At 30.6% G+C, this 17,593-nt stretch overlaps 1 protein-coding gene across 1 annotated transcript; it reads right to left on the bottom strand.

Moving 5' to 3' along the window:
• Positions 1-522: 522 nt before the first annotated feature.
• Positions 523-5,202, bottom strand: LOC145322958 (E3 ubiquitin-protein ligase HUWE1-like). Its single transcript, XM_080165350.1, has 6 exons — positions 5,081-5,202; positions 3,186-3,334; positions 2,467-2,627; positions 2,015-2,099; positions 1,318-1,463; positions 523-739 (listed from the first exon to the last, which is right to left on the bottom strand). Exons 4-6 carry the CDS (start codon positions 2,040-2,042, stop codon positions 581-583), a joined length of 333 nt encoding a protein of 110 aa, XP_080021476.1. The 5' UTR covers positions 2,043-2,099; positions 2,467-2,627; positions 3,186-3,334; positions 5,081-5,202; the 3' UTR covers positions 523-580.
• Between the last annotated feature and the right edge of the window lie 12,391 nt (positions 5,203-17,593).

Genomic DNA, 17,593 nt, shown 5'->3' with positions numbered 1-17,593 from the left:
CAACAAATGAAACAATCATGTATATCCCAGGACTTAATTAATACCATAAAAAAACCTAGTTTTTACCACTTTTACGGTAAAATTTTACCAGCCTTTACGATTTAAAAGGTGGTAAAATTTTACCATAACCGTGGTAAAAACACTTTTTGTGGTATTTTCTCACGCTTTTTACCAGCAATTTTTACCACAATTATCGGTAAAATTTTACCAGATTTCCGGTAAAATATTACCATTTTAGGATGCAAATTTATACCAGATTTTGACCAATTTTTACCACTTTTTTGGTAAAATCTTACCGCAAATTTCTGTAAGATTTTACCGAAAAAGTGGTAAAACTGTTCAACACCTGGTAATATTTTTGTCCTAAATTGGTAAAATTTTACCGGAAATCAAATCAAATTGGTAAAAATTGACCAAAAATTGTGGTAAAATCGGGTGGTAAAAATCGTGAGAAAGTAGTAAAAAACGACTGACCCTAATTATAGAGAAGCTTTGTTTTTAAAAATAGAAAAAATTATAAAATTTTTTGTTGTATTTTTATATTTATTTAACTTGAACATAAAATAATAATTCTAATAAATCAGCAGCCGTTCTCAATGTCGCGCAGCTGAGGACCCTTGGGTGCGCCGCCAAACACACAAGTGTTCTTGATTCTACTGCTCTGGCCGAAAACTGTTGCGCAACCTCCTGGAATTGCTGGGCACCGGCCCCATTCCCTCGTATAACCATGATATTCAACCTGGAATAAAATTGCTCATTAGTTAATTAGATAATTACAGGGATATAAAGGGATAAGACAATGGCTGATAAATTGATGTTCATCTTTAATGATGATACACATCGTTACCCATTCTGTAGATTACAATAAGTGATTGAAATGTTAGGACACTCAACTTAATGAACCAACCAATAAAAAATCAATAAAAGTACCCAAGGTTGTTAGGCCAAAGAATAAGAAAATGTTATTTGAAAACTTTGGGGGCTAGTGTAATTTACAGCCCAATGTCCCATCCCTCCCTACTAAATATCTAATCTATAATACAAAGTAGAACGATGTCTGTCTGTCTGTCCATCCGTCCCAAAGATAAAGCCTATACTCGCTGTTTACGCAAATGTGTCAGAACTTCCCCCCCCCCTTACTCTCACACCTAAAATTTTCTTTTGAAAGCAAAAATAAAAGTGTGTAGGTTCGACTCCCCCTCTCCCCCCTCATTCATTTCCTACAGGCATCTTGACACGTGGCAAAAAAATCAGCAAACTTATCTAACTAAACATCTTTGAAAACGCAGAACGAGAAAAAATAAAGGGAAAGCTTACCTGGAAAACATAAGCAGTAACAACATCCGTGGCTAACAAGAACAGGCTGGGGCCATAGTACTCGGCTTTACTGAATATATGCTTCAAACTGTTGGGCAAACTTCCCTCCAACACGTGGCGTATGCAGTCGCTGAACGCGGGGTCCTAAGTTATGGAGGATTAAATGAAGGAAGGAAGTGGACTGTTTATTACACTAGTCCCCAAAGCTTTATTTTCTTCTTCGTTGCTTTAACAACTCTAGGGACTTTTATTGAATTTTGAATGGTTGATTAATCAAGTTAAGTGTCTAAAGCTTTCAACAACTAATTATACTCCACAGAAGGGGTAATTTTGTGTATCATCATTGCTGATGTACATCAATTTATCCGCCATTGTCTTGTCCCTTTAGATCCCTGTCCCAAACAAGTACTAATATTAGATAAATTTAGACCTAAAATGGTGGGTAAAATGGTGTAAATATCATAATGGTATCCAAAGTTTCAGAAACAAGTTTACTTATTCGTCAACTCAAAAACTTTGAGTACCTAATTTTTATTAGGTAAATCTTGATTTAATTTCAATACTTCGTCTTTTGTCCTATCCCATAAGAACCATGTTTCCCGTTGTGTCTACAGAAACGTAAATTATTTTAGTACAATCTTTTTTTAAACTTAAACAATATTTTACTTCGTCTTAAATCATTTAATAACCCATTCCTGAATAGCCTTCTTTAAGAAGTTGAGCATAGATTTTAGCAAGGCAGCCCGCTGGGGTAGGCAGGTGAAACCAGGCTTGGGTACGTCCTAAATAATCAGATAGATTGATATTAATAATATGTTTTGTTATATTTAACTATTTTCAATAGTATAGGGCTACGTTATAGGATTTTATTTTTATTTAAGCAAAGTTTGTGTTATACAATATAAGATTAAAATCAATATTTCTTCATATATCCTATCTCTTTTTTACATTTTCGCATATCTTTATAATATTTTATCATTTCTTATTCAACTTCTATAAATGCCAGGAAAGGAAGTTACACTGGACTGTAAGTTTTACTGGTCTTGAAGGTTTAATCAACACATCTCTCATTCGTTGGCTTGCAACTTAAAAAACTTATCGTCCATTGTCTTATCCCTTAAGATCCCTGTATAAATAAACAATGCATACCTGTTGAATAAGATGAGAAGCTAGCCTAGAGCTAGAACCTGAGCCACTAGGACCACCAATGGGATCAACAGCATCCGCATCCTGAGCTTCCGCCAGCTCCTCCTGAGCGGCTATGGCCGCTACGTCATATGAATAGTTTCTGATCTATCACTCTTACAGCCCTAAATAATATTTTTTATTCCATCGTATTATAGATAGCTTTCTGTGGATATTCAAATAAAAATCATATAATTAAAGCCAGTTTTGTTAGCCCTGAGAGGCTTAAGGCTTAGGCTACCAAAACTGGTACTTGTATTATGATTTTTATTTGGAAAATGGTCAGTATACATGTTTTATCATTATGGCTGAGTACCATTTCTAATCGATTTTAATTTGTTTCGAAGCCACGCTGGAAAAAGAATGAAAAACAAATTTTTCTAAACTTTTGAATATATTTCTTATTATAAAGAATCTACTTTATTATAATACGCTTTGTTTGTCCGCTTTATACGTCTGTGATGCAATCTTTAACATGCGATCCTTTTCAAGACAGACGGCGAGAAACCAGTATATAATTTACTACGTCCGTCAGTCATGCTTTAAAAGACAAAGAAACTTATTTTTATAAATTGTGCATATTTTTCTTTATTTCTATGATATACATTATGGATGATGTCAACCTTGTTTTTTTTACCTAGCTTTCAGTGTAATACTTGTATATCAAACCATGAAAAACATACCTAGTAACAAAAGTAATGTGTTCCAATTCACTGCTGGCCAACTGTATGACCTTAAGGAGTGACTCCAACATGCCGCAGGACACCAGCGCCTCGCCGCCGCTCTCATACGACGCCAGGTGGTACAGGAACAGCCCGGAATACAGCAGACCCTGAATATTTTGGTTAGGTTAAAAAGTTATCATTCCTAAGTAAAGAACAGAATAAAAATATGGAAATAAATATTATATATTTAAAGTAATAAAGAAAGATGGATAAATAAAGATCGGTCTTATATGTATTTGATTTGTTTGGTTTTATTTTCTTCCATTCTAGTTTGTAAAGAGAGTTTAAAAATGCATGTTTTAAAAATTAACAATGCTGAGCTTACAAACCGCTGGATCGATCTGTATGGTTCTCCTATTCAATTAGCTTCTCATAAGATCAGGGAATGTTTATAACTATATATATATATATTCTCCACTCCTAGGAAAAGTAACCCTAATATTGTTTTTTTTTTTAATTCTTATTAAAACTAAACAGTAAAGAAAGGGCACCCCAGTACATTTTACGAATGCTCTATGCAAGGTGAAATTCCGAGATTTTAAGCTTCAGACAAAAAAAAGCCTTCCTACTTTATAAAATAAGACATGTGAAAAGCCATTAAAGGGAGTGTGAACGTAAAAATTTCTCATATGATTATCAAATCTTAACATTTACTAAGCACATTTCACTACACTGATCAACCAAAAACGTCCTATTAACAAAAATATCCAGGAATAATGCCTTGATTTTATGGTATTTTGAGAGGGAAAAAGGGAAAAAACAGGGAAAATCTGAACGTTTTTGATTCTTATAATGTTTGTAGGGATATTTAACTTGTCATATATAGTTGAAACAATTTACTTACTGTTAAGGATTTATTTTATGCTATAAAATTGCCAATTAGTTTTTTTATAACGTAGTAGTTAGGTAATAAAGACATATTTTAAATTCGTATTATTGACAAAAAAAATACCTCACTGTCTACAAAGGGTTGAATCTCATAGGTTATTTAAAATAATAATATCCTTTTTTATTGTGTTGGACAATAAATAACCCACTTTGGAGAATTAGTTTACACTTTTATCAGACTGTTTATAAAAAAAATATTGCGTCTTTATTATTTACAAATTTGTAATTAAGATGGGCCATCTAAAGTTAATTGGATAATAATAAAAAACCTGTTTCTGGCTTTGTTATTGTATTTGGTTTTCAATAAAAAATATTGCTTATTTTATCAATTTCTAAGTAACTATACATTGGTTTAAAGCAAGGATTATGTTAAAAGTCAGCTTAACTGTTATGAAAAATCTAGAACTATGTGAAAAAGTTTAATTTTAGCTATAATGGGAGAAAAAATTGGCGTTATCCTCTTAGAAATTTTAATTTCAATTTTTTTCAATTTTGTACCCCCCCCCCCCCCCCCCCAACTACCGAGGAACAACTATTTTAGGTTAGGTTAGGTTTTAGGCTAGGGAGCCGAGCGCTGCGGCTAGGCAGGCAAGTGGGCCGAGCGCTGCGGCTAGGCAGGCAAGGGGGCCGAGCGCTGCGGCTAGGCAGGCTAGGGAGCCGAGCGCTGCGGCCAGAGTTCATAGTTCGCTGTCCGGGGGGGGGGGGGGGGTACTCGAATTTTCAATATTGAAAAAAAAAATTTCTAAGAGGATAATACCAAAAAATCAATTTAATGGACATTTTATATAATACGGAAAATTTCTTCCTTTCCCTGTACCTTATAAAAATCGTCGGAAAAAGCCGTTTTTTAAGCAAACAAAAGCGCGTTTTGCTCTATCTGTGAGATATTATGAATGAGATAATGTTAAGATTTGATATTAAGATGAGAAAAATTTACGTTCACAGTCCCTTTAAAGACACAATACCTGTAATAATAATGTACAAACTTTTCAACCAATAATAATACCCTGGCCTTTCTAATTATAAGCCTAGGCAGAGCCATGCTGGTGATGCTAGCTCAAGCGTGGACCGTGGTTTATGTAGAACTAAATTTCTGAAGCCAATAACAAATTACAGGGTTACGAAAGTTTAAATTGATGTTATTTTTTTTTAATGTTAATATTGAATGTAATATAGTTTTGTAATGACATATAAAATATATTCGATAGAATATAAAAAAATATAGTGCATTCAATATTAAAAAAAATATTTAAATATATATAGTTGTTAACCATATATGAATCTATTTCCGGCCGGGTTCTTAAAAGATAATGCCGCGTTTTTTCGACATTTTTTTACGCTATGAATAACAAGCGCGACATTCACGAAATCTAAAAGAGTATACAATGATTTATTTAATTATTTCGCTTTTGATGGTACGGCCTTCATAGAAAAAAAAAGATTATCTTCAATCCATTTTTGCTGCATATTAATTAATGCATCTTTTTAGAGCTGTGTTAGACATTAGAAAAATTGCTAAAAAAATAATTTAAAAATCAGTATTTTTATGTTATATACTCTGTTTGAAATTCTATCGTCAACGTTCAATCAATCAATGTCTAAAAAACGCCGAAAAAATGTGGCATTCATCTTTTAAAAACCCATCTTGGTGGTATTTCCGGTTGGCAAAGACAACATAAATATAGAAATCATGAAACATTGTTGTTCCACAATTTTGCCACATTTTTAAACATCTTGCTTAAAAAAAATCTTCCAAACAAATTGTAAATTCTACAAATTTAAATATTTAGAGAAAATTGAGTAGTAATTTACTTCTTGATTCAAAATATTTGATTAAATTGAATCAAAACTAATAATTATTTTTGGCACTCTATATTCAAATAATCATAAGCTTATCAATAGTGCGCATGCGCGCACAGAGGTGCCATAAATTTCAAAACTTAAAAATATAAGTTTTGTAGCGAAATTACTCTATAATTCGAAATCTCTGTCTTTCTTTTAGAAACATTCAGGGGAATATACGAAAGCTTATATTTATATTAAAGATGAAAAATCGATAAATTCAAATGCACACGGCACATCTGCGTAAACACACACACCTGGATTTTTTTCTTTTAATTTTAATTCGTATGAAGCTAGCTCTAATAAGTAAATATTAAATTTGATATATTTTTGACGATGCGGGAGGATGTTTTAAAAGAAATGATGAAATAATTTTCAAGGTTTTAAAAAAAAGTTAGCTTCTTTTATGCGAAAAAATTCAATAAAAAGTAAAAATTTTTACCAAAAAGTTGGTCAAATTTTACCAAGTTTTTTTTTTGTCAAAGTCCAAAAATCTGGACTTAGCCTAAAAATTTACCTTGTCAATTTTTTCCAAAAAGTTGGTCAAATTTTACCAAGTGTTTTTTTTTGTCAAAGTCCAAAAATCTGGACTTGACCAGCTTTACCACTTTTCCGGTAAAAAGGGTGAAATTTTGTGGTATTTCGTAGAACCTGGGATACACTGTATTTTTGTATCTGTAGATTAAAAGAAAAGTAATTTTTTTTTCAATTTTTCACATATTTCTCAATTTCTTTGGTGATTTCAATATGTAATTTACTTTGACAGTCAGTCTGTCAGTCATCATTAAAAATGTAAATATTAAAAACTATAAGAGTAAGTTTTATGAGTTTTCTTTTCTGTTCATATTATTTCTGTTTACAATTATTTTAAGAGTGCATATGTGTGTGTGTACTAATATTTAGGCCAGTTTTTTTCAAGCATATGTTTTAATAGATATTTATTAGAGTAATTAATTTTAAAAACTTTAACTAATAAAAAAGCACAAACTTTAGGCTAAAAACATGTTTTAGATTAAACATGCAGTTCTTTATTATATCATACTAGCAACTACGCCCCTAGAGGCCTCTAGGGGCACTTATAAGAAGCTACCCTCTTAAGGAGAACCCAATCAGTTCAGCAGTTAGCAAGATCCTTTGTTACAAACAAACAAATAGACAGACAGACATCATTCTACTTTGTATTATACTAGCGGCTTTGCCCCTAGCCTCTAGGGGCTTTGACCCAAGAGGTGATCAAAAAATTTTTTGGCGAAATTCGTAAAAGGACCAAGGAAAAAAAAAAAAAAAAAAAATGGGGGGGGGGTTTGTTTTTGGGGGGGTTGGGGGTGTCCCACCCCCCAAGAAAATAGTCTAAAACCACCACAGGACCAGTAGGTATATTCCCTGAAGAGTAGAATCCAATCGGTTCAGTGGTTACCAAGATCTTAAGTGACAGACAGACAGACGGACAGACATCGTTCTACTTTGTATTATAGATATTTATTAGAACCAATATAATTATTAATCTCAGAATTTTTAATTTTCATATCTGTGGAAAGCTGTCTTTAATATGATGAGATAAACTATTTTTACATCATTTTTTAAAGTTGATATAAATAATATATTTGTACAGTTCTTCAAAAATATCTCTAAAGTATTTTGTCTATTACAAGATTCTCTGCTCATATGATTTAGTGTTTATGTCTCAATTATTGAGAACTAGCTTTTTAAGCATGTGACAACAATGATATTGTTAACTTTTTTTTTTAACCCTATTTCAGAGGGGGGGGGGGGGGTAAATGACCTCCCCTCCCTAACAATTTGTGCCTCTGAATTTAATTTTATGCCTTTAAATGTGAAATTATGCAACTTTTCTATGAAAAACTTGTGTAAAGCTTGTTAATTCAGAAAATTTAAGCAAGCATTATTACTATTTTACTTTTCTTGTATCCAGAATTTTATATAGAATAACCTTGTAATGATATTTTTTTCCCAAGATGTGAATGTAGGAGGGGGGGGGGGGGGGGGGGAGAGAGGTGTGAGTTGAGCCTAACAATTTAAATTTTGATTGCAAAAGTATACAGTAAAACGCCTTTATTGGAGGGAGGAGGGGGGGGGGTTGCATTGCTTTCTAGGGTGATTAACCTTTTGAGGGTGGTGGTGCCCTATGTGCCTATGAGAGAGTACTTATGCATTGTAGGAGAATCATATCAGTTCAGAGGTTTGGTACACATAGACATAGACAAAATATTACTTTTATATAAAAGTATGTAATATATTCATGTTCTAATGTTACAATTAATTATTTGGTGGGGGGAGGGGGTGGTATAAAATTTTTTAAAGAGGATATTACAACTATTTGTTTATGTTATAAAGGTGGCTTGCTGTTTGACATTGAGTTACTGTAGAAATTTTGATTTGATATTAAATGGAGGTGATATGTCACTTTTCTATTATTTCAGAAGAAAAAAAAACTATGAAACATTTTCACCCACTTTGGGTTAACATAATATGCTTACTCTTGTACCAAGGTTTGTATAATTTTTTGTAGCAAAGCTACTTCATGACTACATTTGTCATCTTTTGTCTGTTATTAGTGTAATATTTTAATGGTAAAAATCACAACATTTTTAAGTTTTAACCTTTGAAAGTCTCACCCCTTTTGCACCTTAATTGGTCAAGGGGGGGGGGGGTGTTAAATGCTCACCTTTATTATCCCAAATCTAAGCTAAAATATGTTGTTAAGTTTGAAAAATATTCCTACTATATAGTTACTGTAGGATTATTTTATTTCATAAGCTCAAAAAATATTTCCAGAAAATGTCTTTTATGTAAATTTTATATTAGAAATCTAAAAACATATGTTTTTGCTGCAATTTCAATTGTAAGGAAAGCCAGATGGGAGTGAATTTTGTCGCCTCCACACTTAAAATAATAGATATTCATAATTTTTTAATTTTAGGAGGAAATGTTCTGGCTTCCAAGAAAACTCCAATCAGAACAGGTTTTTAGTTTATAGATTAGAAATTTATAATCTGAAATTTTGAGTTAATCCTATGGTAAAAGCTTTCTAATTCTGCTTTGAATTAAATTTTAAAATAAACAGTTTTTTAACACATGATTGACTAGATATATAAAAAGTATTTATGGAAACAAAAGTTAAAAACTTATCTTATCTTTCAGCAAAAATATAAAAGATAATAATTTAATTTCTTTTTTTAAATCTTAGATTCTCTGATTCAAGATTTATCTGAAAACTGTACAAGGTGATATGTTTTATGCATGTAAATTTGTTGCAAAACTGTTAAATACAGGATTATGTCTAAAGGGCATACTTACATTTTTAGGACTTTATTATAGAAAAGCTCTCCTTATACTATTCTTATTGTTGTAATAGGAATCATTATTCCAAAAATCATATGTGACTTTTTAAATATGTGTATGGCACATTACCTAGATTTGGAAATTTTTGAATATCTCCATCCTGGAAGGCACAGGATGCCAGCAAACCATCCATATATTTCAGGTCTCCAGAAATCTTTAAAGCCTCCTGTGACTGCAATTTTTTACTTAAAATTTTAAGCTTAAGCTATTTACATGTCTACATAATACATTTACATCTACACTATTTTCCCACCAACCGCCCACTGTAAAAAGTAAAAATCAGTAAAAAATTTCATTGTGCTTCCTAGAATTTTCTCTATAAACAAGATTAAAGATATTTAGAATAGTTATGAACAAATTTTTTATTTCAATATCATTAAAGGGACTGTGAACGTAAATTTTTCTCATCTTAATATCAAATCTTAACATTATCTCATTCATAATATCTCACAGATAGAGCAAAACGCGCTTTTGTTTGCTTAAAAAACGGCCTTTTCCGACGATTTTTATAAGGTACAGGGAAAGGAAGAAATTTTCCGTATTATATAAAATGTGCATTAAATTGCTTTTTTCTCCCATTATAGCTAAAATTAAACTTTTTCACATAGTTCTTGATTTTTCCTAACGGTTAAGCTGACATTTAACATAATCCTTGCTTTAAACCAATGTATAGTTACTTAGAAATTGATAAAATAAGCAATATTTTTTATTGAAAACCAAATACAATAACAAAACTAGAAACAGGTTTTTTTTTAGTATCCAATTAACTTTAGATGGCCCATCTCTTGCCCACCTTTAATTACAAATTTGTAAATAAAAAAGACGCAATATTTCTTTATAAACAGTCTGATAAAAGTGTAAACTAATTCTCCAAAGTGGGTTATTTATTGTCCAACACAATAAAAAAGGATATTATTATTTTAAATAACCTATGAGATTCAACCCTTTGTACACAGTGAGGTATTCTTTTTTGGCAATAATACGATTTTAAAATAGTTCTTTATTACCTACTTACTTTGTTATAAAAAAACTAATTGGCAATTTTATATCATAAAATAAATCCTTAACAGTAAGTAAATTGTTTCAACTATATATGACAAGTTAAATATCCCTACAAACATTATAAGAAACAAAAACGTTCAGATTTTCCCTGTTTTTTCCTTTTTCCCTCCCAAAATACCATAAAATCAAGGCATTATTCCTGGATATTTTTGTTAATAAGACGTTTTTGGTTGATCAGTGTAGTGAAATGTGCTTAGAAAATGTTAAGATTTGATAACCAGATGAGAAATATTTACGTTCACACTCCCTTTAACAACAGATTGTCACAGCCAATTGTTGGCAAAAACTGCTGTATCTGTAAAATGGTTCTAGAAAAAGATAATGGTTGATATTCCAATATACCATATTTGTGCTATTTGAAAAGAAAAAAACTCTACATTCGACACAACTAGAATGTCAGGCAAAAAAGATTTCTAGGGTCTACCTTAATTTCAGCAGTTAGAATGGTGTAATTCTTGCAGAATTACTTTAAGTTAGACATTTATTATAGGTCCAACACAACTTTGTTGTCTGACGGAAAAGTTATGTATATGTTCATGGATGAACATGGATATGGTCGGAGGTAAAGTTAATGTGGCAAATAAAGAGTGTAAATTTAATAATATTAAGATTTAAAGCTAATTATTGGTATGTGACCCACAAATGTCACAACATATAGAACATTGGGAAGGTTCAAAACTGGGCACATTATTTAGTCATAACAAAAGACACTAAATCTGCAGCTTTATCAGATGTGTGTCATGAATAGTTGGAATAGGGAGAATGTATTGATCAAAAACAGGTGCAACTCAATACCATGCACAGAGAAAGGTCATGCAACTAAAGGGTTGGTTGTCATAATACCATGCACAACTATTAAGAATGATTTAGTTTAGAAATGCACCATAATAAGATCTTGTGGTGTATTCCTTCCCAATAGGCTATCATTAAATGTAATATTTTTTTCAATAATATCAAATTCAAAAAGTTTGTACATTCCTTTTATCGTAATTTTGTCCTTTTTTATCTAAATTTTTTTTTCTAGGTTTTCAGATGAGGAAAAAAAATTTGTTAAAAAGCAAATGAAAATGATAGAAGCTTTTCAAGGTCTTGTTTTTTCTTCACTGGTCATAGATTATAATCTTGATTTTATAATAAACATAAACTCAGCTCATAAAAATTATATTTATTTACTTCATATTAGCCTTTATATCTTTTGATTTGTTAAATTAATATTTAAATTTTCAGACACAATTAAGTTTGTTGAAGTGGAGGATAGGAAAGAATGTGGCAACTGTTTGTTTTTTGACAAGAAAGATACCTCAATTAAGTGTTCTGGATGGAAAAGTAAGTAGATTTAAATTAAATCAGTTTTCACTAATTAAAATTTCAAAATTGAGCATTCATTAAGAGCTCTAGTCTTACTCATAGTGTACTCATTCAATGGACTGCTTATTCTATTTCATTGCAACAAAAAGAAGTTTTATTAACCCTTTACAGTAGGGCCCCTTGCCGCACCTTAATCGGTCGGTGGGGTGGCGTTCCATGCCCCCCCTAATTATCTCAGTTCCTATTAGAGCTAGATGGCTAAATTTTTTTGTGCAAGTCCTCTGTTTGATAATGAATTTTTCGACCTTTTCTAAGTCTAAGTCAATTTTCGCTTCCTTCACCCTTTTATTTAACAACCTTTGTTTTTAGGTCTTTTTTATTTAAAAATTTCAAACAGCTGTAATTTTCTTATTTTTGAAGCTAGAAGAAAATTTTTTTTCCAGAAAATGTTTATTTTTATGTAAATTTTACATTAGAAATATCAAAATATAAATTTCAGCGGCCGCAGCTGTACTTGGCAGCTGCCAGCCGCCGCAGTCGTCGGTCAGCGGGAAAACAGCGGCGGATCTTCATGAAATTTTAATACGTTATGTAGACATGTAAGAAAAGCTTAAGTTTAAAATTTGAAGTCTTTAAGTCAAAAATTGCGGCCACAGGAGCCTTTTAAAGATTTCTGGAGACCTGGAGGATCAGGACCTGCAGGATTATACCTGGAACCTGAAAGTGACTTGAACACCTGTATTTCATATAAGGATGTACTACTAGAGGATTTTTTAGTATTTTAGTATGATAAAATGCTTTGTTTTAGTCAAAAAAACATTTTTGCTCTTTACCTGGATGACCCTGCCAGGTTTGCTGGCATCCTGTGCCCGCCAGGATGGAGATATTCAAAAAATTCCAACTTTCAGTTATGTGTCATACCCATACTTAAAAAGTCAAGCAGTTTGGGCTTTTTATCTTTCACACACAGAAAATGAGATAGAAAAAACCAGATGGGGGGGCGTTCAACGCCCCCCCCCCCCCCGACCGTTAAGGGTTAAATTGAAATATAACCTTTTAAATTAACCCATTAGTGCCGAACCGGGTTTTAAAACCCGGTGCCAGAAAATGTAAAAAAACTGGTTTTCGGCTTCATAATTGCATCATTCTCAGTATGAGTCCCCCCTCTACTACCCTGGCTTTCATTGCCTCCTGGAGCAGGTAGTTTTGCTTACTTCCGTTTGCCGGTATAGATCAACAAAGTTTGAAAATCATGAAAATTTAAAATACCCCATCTAACTTTTTTGTTTTTATAGTAAAGTCGCTGATTTTTTTTGTTAAATCTAAAGTTTATTGACAAGTACATCTATTTGTGAATTCGTTTTATTTAAATTATTATTTTTTATATGATTTTTTTACGCCCTATATAGGCCCGGTTCGGCATTTCCATTTTGAGTCTGAAATTTTTATTACCCGGTTTCACTAATAGATCTTTTTTGACAACAACAACAAAACAGGGTTTTTTTACCCAAAATCGCCGGCTAAACACGAAATTTGAAATAAATCGCTTCGTATTATACTTGTAGCTCTTTAGATTACATGTATTGTATCAAAGTTCTAAAAAGTGTTCATCTCACTTTTGGCGTTCAAAAATTACATTTTACAATTTTTGGTCAAAATAACCGGGTTTATACAGGTCAACCGGGTGTTAAAACTGGGGGAAAGCACCAAAAACGGGTGTTAATGCCTGGTTGGTATTTATGGCCAAGCCGAACAGGTTTTTTTTGCAACTTTCCTGTGCACGCCACTAGAGCAAAACAAAAAAATATGAATTCCGTTTTGACCATTATAAAGCTTCCCTGAAACTTACAGCTTGATCGGCCCATAAAAGTGGCGCTCGGCACTAATGGGTTAATCCAGATATCCAATAATGTCTTTTTAATGTTAAAAGTTTTAAATGTGGCTAAAATAAACAAATAATAATAACAACATATTCATAAAGAAAATTCACTGTTTAAAAAAGTTTAGGTATATAATGTAATGATTAGAATAATTGGTTTACAGATTAAAACAAAAATATTTATTTTCTTAAATAGATATTTTAAAAAACAATTGTAACTGTAAGTAAAATATTATTTATGTAGAACTGGAATGAATTAAAATATAAATCTTCCAAATATTAAATTAAAATCGCCTAATTTAAAAAAAAATGGAGGGCATTTAACTTTAGAGATGTCCATCTAGTATGTTTGTCTTCTGGTAAATTTGTCATGTTACCAACATATCTTTCATAAAAATATTATTTTAGGTCAATGTAATGCTTCTATGACACTTGGACACCCAGCCTGTTTTCAACCCAATGGTGATTTTCTAAACTAAAATAATCATGTTTTATTAGAATTGTTTTAAATATATTTTATCCTTTACAATTTTAAAGTCTCCTTAAATTACACTGATAAAATCTTTTTATTCTAAACTAATTTAAATGTCAGGACCTTCAATGTTGCAAGAACTTGTAAAGGTTATAGGACTTGGACCAAAGGAAATAAGGTACTTTTTTATAAGGAGTTGAGAACAATAGTTTTAGAATGTTGGCTATTTGACATTCAAACTTTTGTCATAATATTAGAAGTAAAATTAATAAAATACCAAATGCCCTGGAATGAAAGAAAGTAACCCAACTCCCCACCAATATGAAATAAGAATAATAAATTCTTTTTAACCTATCATTTAACATAACCAATTCAGTGAAGCAGCATTTGAATTTTGGATTGTATACAAAAATCATATCAAAGAACAGATGTTTATAGTCCATTTCATTTATTTCATTGCTAAATATTTAATGATTTTATAATTAATTCTTAAAATATTGAAAAATGAAAGTAGAATTGACAATGCTGGAAGTGATGAAAATATTTTTGGACAAGATGAGTTTCAGGACTATGATGATTTATCCTTAGGTTATTACTAATAGATTATTTATAATGGATTTTAAAAAACCTTTTATTTGTTCCAAATTTTTATTTTTAATCTAGCTGCATAAATTATCAATGATAATTGTGATTAGATTAGAGTGTTTTTTTTTTTTAAATTCAAATAAAAAGTAGTTACATTTTTCACCTTGTAAATATAATAAGTATAAGTGTAAGATATAGACAGTATAGTAAATATAGTAAATATGAATTATTACAATTATTTGATTAATGCAATAATTTATTTTTCAAATGTTGGTAAAGTAAAGTTTTGCCTCCATTTAGCTAATTGAATTACCAAAACAAAATTACTTCAGTATCATTTTGATTCTATGACTCCTACAAGGCAATATAAATATCCTTGTAGGTCTAATAATTCTTGACTTTTAATCTAATAAAAAAAAACACCTGTGCATTTATATAATAATATTCAAATTTTATTGAGAGTAAATGTATTATAAAAATTTATATAATAAAAAAACTAATGAATAAGCCACTTTCAAATAATTTATTGTTTTAATGAAACAGGTGATGTTGATTATGATTCTGGGTACAGTGCTGTCAGGTAAATTTGATTTAATCAATTTTATTTAATATTATGGGGGTTATATCAGGTTGTTTTGCTTTAATTTCAGTTCTGTTTACAATACAGTTATAAAATTTTCTGACTTTTCAAATACCAACAAAACTTTTCATCAAAATCTAAGGATTTTATGAGCCCCCCATGAATAAGGTTAATCTTTTTATAGAAATACAAGTTACAGATGGTATAATGGCACTATACCATTCCAATTTATGGATGAATGGGACTATGGAAGAAGGTAAAAATATAAACCAATAAAATATAGTGAGAGCTTACTAAGTATAACAAATCTATAGATATTAACACATTTCCTCAGCAACTTTAACTATGCAGGTCATCAAATTAAGTTCACCAATTTCAATAGAAGCCTGCCAAACATTAATATTATACAAAGCTAGCTTGAATATGAAGGGATTAATGAGCATATAACAAAACATTTTACTTGTATAATGAACATTTATTTGCAAAAATAATTATCCAGGTATACAGATAATGAGAAGAACCTAATAATGTCACAAATGAAAATAATAGAGGATCAATTACCTAAAGGTAAAACTTTAAATTGTTACTATAAATATAGTTATTTATACATAAATATTTATTTTGGTTCCATTGTACATTTTAAAACTGGAAATGGTTTGGACTGTCTTTTTCTACACATGATTTATTTTTATTGAAACTAAATCATAATTATACTGAATATCATGAAAGGTTGCTTAATTTAGGTTGCATACAATTCCTTGATAAAGAATTGGCAAACCAAACATTTACACAAGAGTTGAAAATTCACAAAAAGGATGCATATGATTGTCATGGTTCAATAGGTTATTTTTAATTAGAATTTACTATGAAAAACTGAACATAGTTTCTTATATTCTTGAAAAGATTAAAAATATTGTAAAGATTAATTAAAAGTTCTAAGATTTAAATATCATTTTTATATTAAAAAATTTTAGGCTACAATGATATTCCATATAAAGGACTAAATCTTGGAAGCCCTGGATGCTTTGGAGAAGAAGGTTATTATAAACTGTTAGCTAAAGTAACAAGTTAAGATAAATCTGGATCTTTAAATAAAGGCTATGAAATTCTTAGATTTTCTTTGTATTAGGTTAAATAGAACCACTGTTGGTATTCTTTTTAGATGAAATGATACATGATGGATAAAATGTTATTCAATAATATCTATCTAAACAAATGATTAAATTACTTTAAAAGAGATTTCTATTTTTTCTTTAGCTTTAAAAAATATTTTTTTTCTTAACTCAAAAATTAAACGTATATTCTGAGGTAGAATCATATTGCATGAATTGGTGCATGTTCTTGGGTTTGTACATGAGCAAAATAGGTAAAAAGTTTGTTTTAAATTGTAATGTTTTATTAAAAATATAGTTTTATTGCCTATTTTTGTAACCAAAAAAATATATTAATATGATTAGTAATAACATTGTATACCTTTTCATATAGTAATAAAGTAATCCAAATTTTGGTATAATACATCTTCCTAGATTACAGTTGAATTTTAATGATTTATATCTAGACCTGATCGCAACCAGTTTGTTGAAATAAAGGAAGAATTTGTAGATAATATGAGAAAGACAATGACTCAAAGAACACATTTCAATGAAACACATGGGGTGATTATTTTATGTCTTCTTTTCAGTTGTCTTCTAAAATTTATAATTCAAAATATTTTTTTTTAATAAAAATTTTTTCAGACTCCATACGACTTCTTCTCCATTACCCATTATACAGAAAGCCAAGGATGCCAAATGGGCACTGTATGCATAATTGTTAAAGAGCCTTTTAGAACACACTTCAATGACACTGATTTGCTAAAACAATATCCTGTGAGTTTTTATCTTTAGTCAAATTATGAATATCTAATATTTATATGCTATAAGCATGAAAATAATTATTTAGCTTCAAAATTATTTTTTTTTATATCAGAGCCCTTACCAGTAGGGAAGTTGAAATTAGCAATTTCCTTACACATTCCTTTACCAGTAACTTAACCAAGACCAGTTATTTATTAAATCTCACTGACCTTATATGATATCTTTAAATATTAAACAAGCCTATTTTCAGAGCCAATTATCTCCAGTGGATGTGGTTGAGATTTCAAGGTAGGTTTTTTTTTAGAAATATATTAGAGAGTGAAGAACGCAAAATATGACTTTGACTGACTTTAAGTTGGAAATTCTTTATCAAACACTGGACATACATAAAATTATATAAGAATCTGAAATATCAGGGGAACATCTGCTACCCCCAACCAATTAAGGTGAGGAAATAGGTCCAACTTTTAACCCTTAACGGTCAGGGGGGGGGGGCGTTGAACGCCCCCCCATCCGTTTTTTTCTATCTCA

The sequence above is a fragment of the Acartia tonsa genome, chromosome 6 (assembly GCF_053477335.1).
Source record: "Acartia tonsa isolate MP-2025a chromosome 6, ASM5347733v1, whole genome shotgun sequence".
In the NCBI taxonomy this organism is placed as follows: domain Eukaryota; kingdom Metazoa; phylum Arthropoda; class Copepoda; order Calanoida; family Acartiidae; genus Acartia; species Acartia tonsa.
The sequence above is the reverse complement of the archived record's forward strand: the minus strand, read 5'-3'. Positions and strand labels throughout refer to the sequence as shown.